Source organism: Neodiprion pinetum, chromosome 4 (assembly GCF_021155775.2).
Source record: "Neodiprion pinetum isolate iyNeoPine1 chromosome 4, iyNeoPine1.2, whole genome shotgun sequence".
Lineage (NCBI taxonomy): Eukaryota > Metazoa > Arthropoda > Insecta > Hymenoptera > Diprionidae > Neodiprion > Neodiprion pinetum.
In genome coordinates this window covers 5,947,759-5,960,807 of record NC_060235.2, presented here as the reverse complement: position 1 = coordinate 5,960,807, position 13,049 = coordinate 5,947,759, and the positions used below count along the sequence as shown (strand labels likewise).

The 13,049-nt window shown below is 33.0% G+C and overlaps 2 protein-coding genes across 8 annotated transcripts in view; one reads left to right on the top strand and one right to left on the bottom strand.

Moving 5' to 3' along the window:
* Nucleotides 1–13,049, top strand: part of LOC124216877 (14 kDa phosphohistidine phosphatase) — a 127,036-nt gene that overhangs the window by 60,636 nt on the left and 53,351 nt on the right. The window lies entirely within an intron of this gene.
* The window catches only part of LOC124216871 (arrestin homolog), a 96,002-nt gene that overhangs the window by 58,851 nt on the left and 24,102 nt on the right, over nt 1–13,049 (bottom strand). For all 3 annotated transcript variants that reach the window (XM_046621932.2, XM_046621931.2, XM_046621934.2), the window contains exons 3-4: nt 3,367–3,420; nt 220–355 (exon numbers count right to left, since the gene is read on the bottom strand). In XM_046621932.2, coding sequence (XP_046477888.1) covers nt 220–355; nt 3,367–3,420 — 190 coding nt within the window. The remainder of the gene's footprint in view (nt 1–219; nt 356–3,366; nt 3,421–13,049) is intronic.

Sequence of the window (13,049 nt, the reverse complement as noted above, 5' to 3'; positions counted from 1 at the left end):
AGCCCAACTTGACGTCAATGTGTATAAACAACAATCGATTTATAGACTTTGTAATTCGGTGAGAAAAAGAATTTCTTTCAATTCTTCGTTTTCTTCTTTTCGTCTCACTCGGTATTGAATCAATTATAAAATGTGTGAATTTCAAATTTCAATCAATCGAACGTTGCGTCGGATGAAAAGTGGTTAATCATATGCGATATTATAATCTACCGGTCGCACCTTTTTGTCCTGCAAGTAGTCAGGATCGACGAGAAGCACGCCCTGAAGACGGTCAATCTTTCCGGCACTCACCACGAGATCTCTGCTCGCCAAATACAGGGTGAGCTTGTTGTTCGACGACGATTTCTTGAACACCCTGTAAAACGAAAATCATATTTCACTTAAATCACTCGTAAAAGAATCTCCTCCTTTCAATCGAATCAATGTCGTCGTGCAGTCAATTCTTACGACTAAGTAGAAAAAAAAGAGACGAAAAACGAATTAAAAAAAAAAAAAAGACAAAATCGCTCATCGTCATAACTTCGGTAATCATTTTTTTTTTTTTTTTTTTTTCTATTTCAGTGTCGGAATTTTTTTTACTTCCGACAATACTCATCCAACCTGATGAGAAATAGTTGCAGGGCTTTTTTTTTTTTTTTGTTTTTTTTTCGTTCGTTTTCATTTCGAGTAAATGTAAGAAGATGAAAAAAAAACAAAAAAAAAAAAAAAAAAAAGCCAACTTTCATTTCTCTGCGACGAACAAAGTTGTTGAAATAAAACAAAACCGTTGAGGTTGGTTCATTTTTTTTTTTTTTTTTTTATTTGGAAATTCGTTACTATTTCATTGAAATAATTTTGGAAAAAGTTAAACTGCAGAAATCTGGCCAACGTTTAAAACTAATTATAGCTTCGATCAGCTGTCTTGCCGATACGCTTATAATATATTCGTATTTCACCGACTTCCGTGAGCAATAGAATCCGTCGCATGAAATGTATCTATAAATAAGAGACGCGACCGTGACCCGGTGTGCTGATATTATCAATCGATATTTGGTTAAAAACTTTTCCGACGCCTATGCGTCTTTGAGTTTCGAAAAAAAATAGAAAGCTTTTCAAAAGCTTTTTGCCGTCAGTTCCAGATTTCTAACGAATATAATGTTTTTTTCTTTTTTTTTTTTTTTGTTTGTTTTGAATTATTTTTATCCTCAAAAGCTTCACGATCGACCGCGGGCAAAGTTTCTTTGTTTATTAGGTTGGCCACACACCTGGGAAAATCTGGCAAACATGGAAACGTCATAGAATGTTTTTTCCCAAAAATTTGTAGCCACCTTGTTTATAATAATAACGATACGGTAATTTCTCTCCCTGCTTTTGAGAAAATTAACAAAACCATTATACTTGGCATATTTTATTATTGCTAATTAATTTCCAACCGCGTGTATAAGTTTCAAGGCAAAATTATTACATGTATAATCATCACGCCGCAGAAATATTTTTATGATTATATCTGCAAACTGCTAAATTGCGTCCAGCTCGTTATTTAAACTTTAAAAAAGATCCGGATTGTTATACAGATACGTAATAGCTACGCATGGCGTTTTAATGGTACAAAGTTAATTCATTACGAACAACACGATAACGATGCCATGGTTTAATTGAACGTATTATTATGTAGCTTGTTTGTTGAGTTATGCCGAAATTCATTATATATATTATATATATGTAAATAAGCTCTTGAATAGAAATTTTTTTTTTTTTTCTTTGAATTTATGGTTTTAAATCTGTTTTATATTGTTCAGACAAAATTCTCCAATATTAAATCAACGTCAATTTGGATTTTACTTTGCATACTTTTATAAATCCCTTATGAAATTCCTCAGTTATTGAACTGAAACCTTTAGCGCTTATAGACTTAATTCAATTTAACTTTACATATTTTTTTTTCAAATATTTACGATTCACTGAATGAACTTGTGAAACACGTTACGGATAGGGAAAAAGTATTAATGTAAATCATAGTGAATACGTATAATAAGCGATAATAAAATATAACATAAATCAATTTGCTTGTATCAACAAAATTTTCAGTAATTAATTGAATTCTGCAAACAACACGATGGTGAATATTGACCAGTTAATTAATTTCCAATGCGATATTGTGATCATTATAAATGCAGCTGGAATTGAATATGGAAAAGTTTGTCAGTTCTGATTTTTTTTATATTCAACTCTTCAGACAAAGAAAAAACTTCTTTACCATTATACATTCCATATTTTTTCTAACAATTTATCCTTTTGTTTTTTGCTAACATTTGTTTTCATCTATGGAAGTAATCGAGTTTCTGCTGATTGCTCTATGGAAAAAAAAAAAAATTAAAATTAAAAAAAAGTATATTATTCTCGTAAAATCAATGCCGATTGTAAAATACAAAAAATAAGCAATAATTAGTCTGTAATATATAATAAAATTAATTTAAAGTGACGGGTGAAAAAAGTAAGCGATCATCCCGCTCTAATTTTTCAAAAGTAATGAACCAAGTTTTTTTTTTTTTTTAATCGTCTCTGCAGAGTTTTGTATTCAATTAGCGAACCCGCCTCCTGTTGCGCGTTATTTAAAAACTTTCTTCCCTCTCAACTGTCTCCGAATTTAATTCAAAATCCACTCGAAAAGTTCATACCCAAACCAAAATTTCTGCAGCGCGTGACGTAAAACTCTTTGAAATTGATACCTATGAAAATAATCTAACTGTGCATAATATGAAGCAAGAAAAAAAAGAAACAAAAAAGAAAAAAAAAAATACCCTTTCCAATTTTCAACAATTTCTCAAAACAATGTATCTTATTTGTCAACATTCGCATTGTTTAATCCTATATTTTCAAACTTTACATTATAAAAATAAGTTGTCAATTTCCGAGTTTTTTTCTCCGTAATCTTTCGATGCAACCTGAATAATTTTCAAAATCTGACAATTGCACAAAGTTGATCTTACAAATCGTTTCCAATCAAATTTCGTGCCGGAAATTCGCTTTCTGAAATATCGTAATAATTTGTCACGTGTAACTTCTTCTTTACTGCAGAAACTCTCGTCGTTTTTCATCATTTCGCGGGTTATCGGGGTCGTTAATTAATCACCGCGGTTAAACCCCCCACCCCTTTCGAAAAATAATTGTTCCTTATGAAAAGTTTTTTTTTTTGTTCTCACGGTGATATTTTATAATATCTTTATAATTCCGCGTTTTAACTAGCTGAAATTACAACTTTTTTTCCGCAAATTTTCCCTCGGAAAAACGGAGTATCGCATTTTCATCAGCATTGCCAAAGTCACGCCGGATAAATTGTATCAAATAATTTTACACATGATAAAAGATTGAATGTATTTATTATACCTTTGACTGTTGAACGTCGAATCCGAAATAGTACCGAGGCTCGATTCTGTTTTCCTGAAACACAAACAGAGAGGGTGAAATGAATTTCATATCGGTACAAACGTTGATCAATTTATCCCAGCCTCGATCCTTATTTTAATTTCGTTATTATTAACGAATCATCATCAACCCAGAATTTTAATTCTCACTACCATTTAAATTTGGCACGTCGATATATCTTTGTTTATGCAAATGATTCGTCAAAAATAAACTTGAGATCGCGTTTTTCTTATTGTCATTCAAATAATTATCATTATTATTAATACCAATATTATTATTATTATTTCATTATTTAAACAATATTTTTAATCGATCCGACTGATTTGATGCGTTTTTTTTTTAAATTGTCGATATCAAGAGAAGATTGAAATAATTACATCAGAAAGCAGTTTTTTTTTTTTTACAAGTTACGTACACCATAAATCCGATTCAGTTCTTAACACAAGCCTTTCGTTATACCGGGAAAATCTACTGAAATTTGAAAGACAACCGCGCATGCGCCAAATAATTAAATCTCATTGGTCGGCGAAATCTTCCCGCGGCGATATTCTTGTCTGCTCGCAGGCGGGCCAACCTACGCAAAATGTGTACGTTTGAAGTTTCAAAGAGCGTGAGCATTAAATTCTGACCGTTTTTTGAAGAATCGACTTTCCGACCCGACAACAAATGCTTCCCAAACCTTTCCGAGTCGCTGCCTCGATCATTTGAGATTCTAACCTCGAAAATTCGTATCAACTGCATCGCCGTCAGAAACAGTTTGACAGCCGAAAACTCGGGATGGCCAGCCTGGACTAATAGCCGATAAAACTCGCGCATGCGCTGTTGATTTTCAAGTTTGAAGAGATACTCCCGGTATATACAAAATCTTGGTTAAATCAACGGATAACACAAAAGTTTGATTAAAAAATATTATAAAAAAAAAAAAACGAAAGAAGAAAAAACCAATTCAAAATATTTTTGTTTGTCTAATAAAATTTTTTTTCATATCAATTCTGAACTATCACCTGTGTACTTCATTGTTGTAAACGCGTAATAATGACGATGAAAAAGCAATAACGGCGGATTCCCGACCCGCTAGGTATTAAGAAAACTAAGGAGAAACTCTTCTCTCTCGTCTTTCGCCATTTCTGTTGTTTTTCTTCTTCTTAATCAACGACGAGTCCCCCGAGGCTGGGGCTTTAGTGCCGGCGTATCGGCCCTGTGCGGCTTTCTTTCTCAGTGTGTTATAATATATATTTTTCTTATCGAATCAGCCTCCATCCTCCTCGATCAACCCAAATGCACGGAAGTGCAGCTGAAGCAACGCGCGCGCGGCTCACGAGAGATTATGATCGATTTTCCGGCTGCCAAACGCGAGAAGAAGTCTTTTTATAAGTTGTCATCATAGATTTTTATTCTTATTTTACACTTTTCTTTTTTAAACGTGACAAGAATATATAAATGTGTATATATATTCGTATTTACATATTATATATGGGGCATTGCATGTCCTAACTCGAGCAATGATTTTGCCCCACCATTTTTGATTCGCAGCTTCAGGATTTTTTATACGATTCTCAAATCTCAAGATCTCAAAAAAGCACACCTGAATTGCTTCAGAATTTTTCCTACAACCGTTGATTTTTTATTATTATTCAAGCCCGTCTGAAAATTGGCATTTTTTCAAAATCTCCAAATATACTGAAAAATATTATTTTTCATTTCAATCGTCCTGATATCGGCTTATGACGGAGCATTTTTTTTTTCTTTATCGATCCTTTCTTACCATCTTGAACGTCTTAAATAAACGTAACATCATGTTTCAATGTTCCGAAAATTCATTAAAAATTACCATAAATTCAGTGTTATCGCGCTAAAATATTTAGAATGAAACACAGAAGTTTTGGTAATTTTCATTTACAGTTTTCGGAACGTTCAGACATGGTGTTTTGTTTATTCAAGACGTTTGAGGTGCTAAAAACATTTCACAAAAAACATCACTGGCCAGAATGATCAGAATCAGAATGATTGGAATGAATAATAAGATTTTAGAAATTTTTTTGGGGATTTTCAGAAGATACCAACCAACTTTGGTCTAGTTTGAATAATCGTAAAGAATTAACGCTTGGACGAAAATGTCTGAAAAATTTCTCGATTACTCATCTGATATATCGGAGAATCGTACAGAAAAATTTGAAATTGATCAAAAATGGTGAGGAAAAAATCATTGGTCGAGTGGACATGGAATGCTTCATATATTTAGTTTAAATAAAAAAAAAAAAAAATAAGAATAAAAAAAGTGATCGTACGCCGAAAATTATTGTATTTTGAGTTCTGTGTGCAGTATCGGTTATGCAACATTGATGTTTCTGACTGTGCAAAAAAAAAAAAAAAATAGAAAGTAAATTTTGCCGCATAGCAGTTCTTCCAATATAAGCAATTGGACGAGTAGTTTTTAACCGGAACTATTTACCTTGAAAATATTTTTCACTGTCCAATATGTCCAATATAAGATAAGTCTCGCATTAGCAAAATTTAACTTATCGTTCGTTTTAGTCACAGCTTTGCAATTATTTCGTTCAACTTGTACTCTTTTTTTTTTTTTTTTTGTCATACAGCGATAAATTATTAGATACATTCGTAGAAAGCTGAATTTTACAGAATCACGAGAGAGTTTTGAATTCGCGTGTTATATTGTTATAAAATAAAAAAAAAAAAAAATTCAAATTTAAAATTTCAACCATGAAGGCATTCTAAAATTTAAACAATTGATACAATCGTTTCAATTTCCCTGCAATAATATTAAGAGAGCCTACATTGCCCGTAGCAGCCGCAGAGAAATTCGGAACGAATATTAATTAATCGACTCGGGTTACCAACGATGCTCGGAGGAAATCACCGAGGCACTTTCACTCCTCTCGTCGCTTTTTGAAGCTCGTCGATCAAAACGAGGGAAGAGAATAATACACCCATTTTCTCTCCCTTTTCTCCGACATGCGGTGTAATATGTTACTTGGTGCTGCCTATAAACTTGCGCTTCGTCTTATCCCCTTTTCACGCATTCGCTTTATTTCCTCTCCTTCGCACTTTTATTCCCTCAGTTCGTTTCACAGTACGTAAATTTTCATCCTGTAATCCTATTGTACCATCAGCGATGACGGATATTCAAATTTGTTTGTGGAACAGAAGGGGACAAGAAGAAGACGAAGAAAAATAAATAAACAAATAAAGATACCAAAAAATTATACATCGGTATGAAAAATTAAAATCTTTATCGAAAGATTTTATCGAAAAGCGAAAAGTCACGTTTTAATGGAAATTTTTTTTTTTCTTTTTCTTAATCAATTTTTGAAATTTATTTTTATGTACACAAGTGACGATGAAAAAAAATGTTTCAACGAGTTTTTAACCCTTTGGGTCACACATTATTCTGCCGAGTCAACTTTTATAACAAGATAATATGTATAATTTTGGGGTCACTGCTTGTTCAAGATGTCTGCGCCAGTATCGTGAATGAATATTTCGAATTTGATCAAATCTGGTCAACAAATTCTATACACGGATTTTCGGGGTTCCTGATTGGATTCGCCGGGCTGAATTTTGAAGATTTAATTTCAGATTCGTAATCAGCCACCCCGAAAACCCTTGTACAGTTTTTTTTTTTTTTTTCCGGATTCGATTGAGTTTGAAATTTTTTTCGGCCATATTAGATCCGTCATCTTGAATTTTGAAAGTCCGATTCCAGATTCGTAATCAGCGACCCCAAAAACTTGTAATTCATTTAAAACATGTGTACGTGTAGCGGGATAATATTCTCGGAAATGAATTATTCCTTCAATTTTCACGATTTTTTTCAATCAATTTGTTTCTAACAATAACAATTCGCGTTACATCGTGATAATTACTATCGAGTATTGAAAACCTGTTAGTATACTATAGGAAATAGCGAAAAAAAACTGCCAAGAAATATGTTGAAAAGTTTTTTAAACATACAAAACATGAATGTAAAATACGACTAAAAAGTGTCGAAAGAGGGATAATCTGATTTTTTTTTTTTTTTTTTTTTTTTTTTCGCCCGTTTTGGTTTAACACGACCGAATACAAAGTACAAATATTTACCCTGACGCAATTTTTAGTTCATCGTCATTCTTTAAACCGAGGGGGGAGAGGATATGATTTGATCGATCCATTTTCAAATTGGATTTTGTCACCGTTTGCTTTTCTCGTCACGTTCGCTGATTACTTTTAATATCAGGTCTCTTTGCTTTTGCCTCGTGTAATCAAGCCTGCGAATGAAAAAATGAACGAGAGTAAAAAAAAAAAAAACAAAAACGAAAAAAATTAAACTTCATGTCGCAGGGTTGGGGAAAAAAACTTGTTAACTTTTATATTATCTATGTTTTACATAAACGAATACCTAACATATTAAAAAGATACGTAATATATCAAATCGGGCATTAAAAGAACTTGTGGGTAAATTTTTTCCTATATCGAAACTTTTGAACAGTGACAAATCTGGTAAAAGTACTTTGGGCAAAAAAAAGTGTGAGAAAAAATATAAAAAAGAAAAGAATAAAAATATCGTGTAGAATATTTTACATTTTATATCCAACTAATGGAAAAATTCAATTATCTTGCGTGCCCGTTTATTCATTGAATTCAAAACTAGAGGCGAATTTTCCTCTCCGGGGAAATTCTAACCTTGATGCGATAATCTTGGCAAGGATATCGTTCGTCCTTCGGAAAGGTAATGAAGCTGGATTTGTGTCTCCCTTCTTCATATTTTGCGACGACCCCTTCCTTGACGCCACCGTGGATCAATCCATTCCCGAAGGACTCGCGGTAAGGGTTGGTTCGATACTTTGTATTTCCCTTACTTCGCGCCATCGGTATATCGGCGGTTTTCCATCCGTATAAACGTTTGTGTCAGAAAATCTTCCCGGAACGATGATTTCCTCTTCCGTATTCCCGGCGTTCACTCAAAGGTTAAATTTTAAATCGAACCCTGTTCGTTGGGTCGTCGTAAAATTTTATGGGAAAGGTCGCGCGTCCGGTTTACCTTCTCTTCCTTCGATGCGCGAAATTAATTTTTATCCAAAGTAACCGATGGAGGTGGAAACGTGGTGAAGAATTCAGATACGAGGATCGCGGTTACGGTATAGAATTTTTTAAGACCGCACTAACGGTTTCGTAGTGTCTCAAAATTTGGAAAATCGATTTATATACCCCGAGAATCTCTTGAAACTTGAAAATCAACCGCGCATGCGCGAGTTTTAACGGCTGTTCGCGCAGGCTGGCCATCCCGAGTTTTCGGCTGCCAAACTGTTTCTGACGGCGATGCAGTTGATGCGAATTTTCGAGGTTAGAATCTCAAATAATCGAGGCAGCGACTCGGAAAGGTTTGGGAAGCATTTGTTGTCGGGTCGGAAAGTCGATTCTTCAAAGAACGGTCGGAATTTAACGCTCACGCTCTTTGAAAATTCAAACGTACACATTTTGCGTAGGTTGGCCCGCCTGCATCGCAGACAAGAATATCGCTGCGGGAAGATTTGGCCGACCAATGAGATTTAATTATTTGGCGCATGCGCGGTTGTTTTTTAAGTTTCAAGAGATTGTCCCGGTATATGCAGAATAGTAAAAATAGTGGAAAGGGGTCAAAGTACGGAAAGATGAAATAATGAATCGTCAAAATTGTAACGAATCTGTATAAATTAGTGATGTAACGAATATTCGCATAATTCTTGACATTCGTATTCGGAAAAATCGTGCCAATATTTTGCGAACGTGACTGTCGCAAACACTTCATACTTTGCTTATAAAAACTGTGAAAATCATACAAAATAAGGCAAAAAATCTTAGTTTCATAACGAACTTTTATTACGAAAGTTTGTTGTCACGTTTGAATCGCAATTGTCAATTTTCAGCCATAGAAAAATGGCGCCAGATTTAAAAATGTATATTTGCATTCGCGAATGCTTCAAATTTTACATTCGTTACGTCATTACTGCATATTTTGATTTTCTCTGCTTTTATACGTTTCCACGTTTCAACTTTTCTATATTTTGTTATTCGTTTAACAATTCGATTATGCGAAGAGTTTATATTTTCTAACCCTTTCACATTCTCTGTTCTTCAGTGACAAAAAGTGTCACAAAATCTATATTGGATTATTATTAAAATAAAAAAAAAAAAAAACAAACAAACAACAACAACAAAAAAACGTCGTTATAACTTCATTTCGAGAATATCAGTGCGATTTACCGTTTAAAAACTTCGTGAAATGTTGTTCGCTTATAAATAAATTATACCCGTGACGTCTGTGAATTTCCGAATGATTGTAACATCGATGAAACAAAAGAAATTCGTTGCAATTATGTAATCTCCATATTATTTATTTATTTATTTTTTTTCTTTTCCAAAGTTACGCCTTTTTAGCGCGACGTCAATATCAAAGCTACGATAAGACTGCCAGCTTTATTATTTCCATTGAGAAATCTCGCACAAACGTTATTGTAGATGCATTCCCAAGCCGAGATATTTTGAGAACCATTCACGGCCAATAACCGAGTCCTTGAAACTAGTTTAGATGACGGTTTCAATTCGCCTCAAGTGATCCACCGCTATCAACTTGTTATAAGACTAGATTTCCGTGTTACAATTACACTTAAGAAATATAAACTCGTCTATACGTGCGTTTAGTTTTTTATTGTGCAATAAAAAAATTCCGACACTTGAATTGAATAATATGCTTCGCGCTTATTTCGCACTTGTACGAAAAAGTTTAAATGAAACAAAAAAATAAAAATAAAAAAATAACCGGCTGGCTCGTGAAAATTTAACAGGATAATTTTATTCTCGAATTCTTTGCGTTATTATATATCCTGAACATTGTGTAACCATTTCAGTAATATCAATAATTATTTTATACCTCATACACTTAGAGAAATTTTTAGTTACGGTTACCGCTCAGAGTCGGTTCTTAACTATTTTCATTTTTTATCATAATAGAAAAATATAGTTCTAGGTAGAAAATGAAAATTAGTTTTCTAGCCGTTACCGGAAAGTATGGTATCCGTTGTTATTCTTTCTCATTACGATCGCTGTTGCTATATTTTCTCGTAACTGTTGCGAAAATTCAATGCTCGTGCAACGATAAATTGACGTTAAAGCTTTATGTAACTAAAAAAAGTAGAGTAAACCTCACAAACTGATATTGCGTTGCAATAACCAAAAAAGGATCGACGATAGCGCAAAATGGCTAGGCGTACCTCATTTTTTGTAATTCCAACAATATTCAAACAGTTTTTTTTAAACGACACCTGTTTTACTCAATTTTTCTAGTTACTGTAACAAATGAAATTTTTCTCATTGTACTTTTGGGGAATGATCGTTAAAATATCCGTTTTTCGTTATTAGGTACTTTTTTTTTTCTAAAGAAAATGACAACAGTTGAAGGAATTTGAGATTATCGACGTCATTATTTATATATTTTTTTTTATTGAAATTAATAACAAAATGGTGGCATCGTGTATATAAGTAGCGAACGATTCCGAACTCGAAAGCTTTTGCTGTTTGTTTGACATCACTGTCGAACTTGTAACGTATAGAAATATTTTGTTTCACTAAAAACACCTTTTCTGGTTCAAGCTCGTAGCCCAAATGTTGAAAAAAAAAATCTACACATATACGATTACGAGGAAAAAGTTAAATCTTTCAATCGTAAAATTGTTGACGAAGCTTTTATTGTAAAAAAAATGTTTGGATTGTAAGTCAAAAATTTAGCCTCGAGCTCGCATCGATAAACAAGTTTTCAAAATTGTGTTCAAAAAATTTGAAGTCGATTGGATAAAAATTGAGGAATCTACACCGCCGGATCGAAAACGCAGTCGTTCGGTACTTATGTGCGCCATACCGCCATTTTGTTATTGATTTAAATGAAAGAAATCTAATATTTGCTTGAAACCATACATAATAAAGCCCTGAAACTCAAATTGGTCCAAGCGTATTCATTTCCGTAATAAAAAAAAACAAAAGGGAAAAAAACCTAGGGATGATTTTACCTCGCTTAAAGAGAAAAGGATCGTCTGTCGGATCATTAACGAGTCATTGATATCCCTCTTTCCGTTTTATCTTACACAACAATTTCGTACAATTACGATATTTTAAGGATGAATTTTAACCGGCGCAAGTCTAAAAACACCGGCGTATCAAATGAATGGATCATTTTTTCGCTTATTGTTAATTGGCGATTAAGGATAGTATGACGATAAGTCGATCATGAAATGAATTTTTCAATTTCCGCAGACAGTGATTTAAGAAATTTGTCAAATTGGGGCGCAGTCTGTTGATTCGGATAAAGTACCCGTTGAAAGAGTTTAAATTTAATTTGAGGAAGGTGCGTTTATTTTCATCTTTTCAGGAGAGTAAATTTAGAGGAAGATTAACGGATTACTTTAACAGCTTTTCGGCTGGCTTTGGGAAAAAAATTTCCGTTACTTTTCAACTATCCTGTAAATTGATTAACTTAATTTTTTTCGTTCATCACATCTCACCGGTAAAAATATCTTTTCACAAGTGTAATAATAAAACGAAAAGAAAGTTGTAATAATCGTGACCAGCTATTTTATAGATAATAAAGCAGACCTTTATTTCAGGCTTGATTTTCAACCAACGCCCAACAACGAAAATGACGATAACAAATGTCAAAATATTGTTAAGTTCTTTTCAAATCGTTGAGAAACAGGATTAACGTGTTAAAATATTCAACAGTTTGAAATACCTTCTTTTCCGCGACTATACCGTGATGAAATTCTGTTCCAATTATTCATTCAAACCTGGAGATAATTTACTTGGAAACAAATATAACACCGAGCCGCGTTCAATTAATTTTATACTCCTGGGGAAAACGTAGTTTCAATGGGGTTCTAATTTCCTGTGTATATTGCAGTTAAGCTGCGGGACGAGTTTTATAAATATGTACGTACAGTAGCGAACAAAGGAGTGAGATAAACAAGTGCTTTTTTATATCTTGCGTATGAAGCATTAAAAAAACAAAAGGAAAAAAAAAAACTTACGGGCGAAGAACGTTACTCGGTACGAAAATGATACTTTTTGTTAATTGTGTTTAATCGCGATCAATAACGCGAGCTAAGGAAACTTTCGTAATGTTTCAAACGATAAGAAAGAAAGAAAGAAAAAAAAAAACAATAATGCGGTAATTATAAACATGAGGTAATTGGATGAGAGAGATTTTTCTTTTGAAATCGCTGCATAATAATTAAGATATTTAGTTGAGCGTTGATTTTGATGAAAAGAACAATTTTTTTTTTTTCACATCTTTGAACATCTCAATTAAATATAATGTTATTTGTTGATCAAAATCGATATCAGTGGGATATTAAACAAAAAAAAAAAAAAAAAAAAATTTACATTCAATAGCACCAATAACGTAATAAAAAAGAAAATATACGCAAAATGGGTCAGTGAAATTTTATAAAAGAATAGTATAAATAGATAATGGATAATAGAAATAATCGTAGAGTAAAATCGAACGATTCTATCAGTTTTTAACTGTTCCAAAACGATTTGAAATGAAAAATTCGATGACCAAGTGTCTCTTTTGTCCATTAACATAACAATTAGTGGTTGTTTTTCTTTTATTTTTC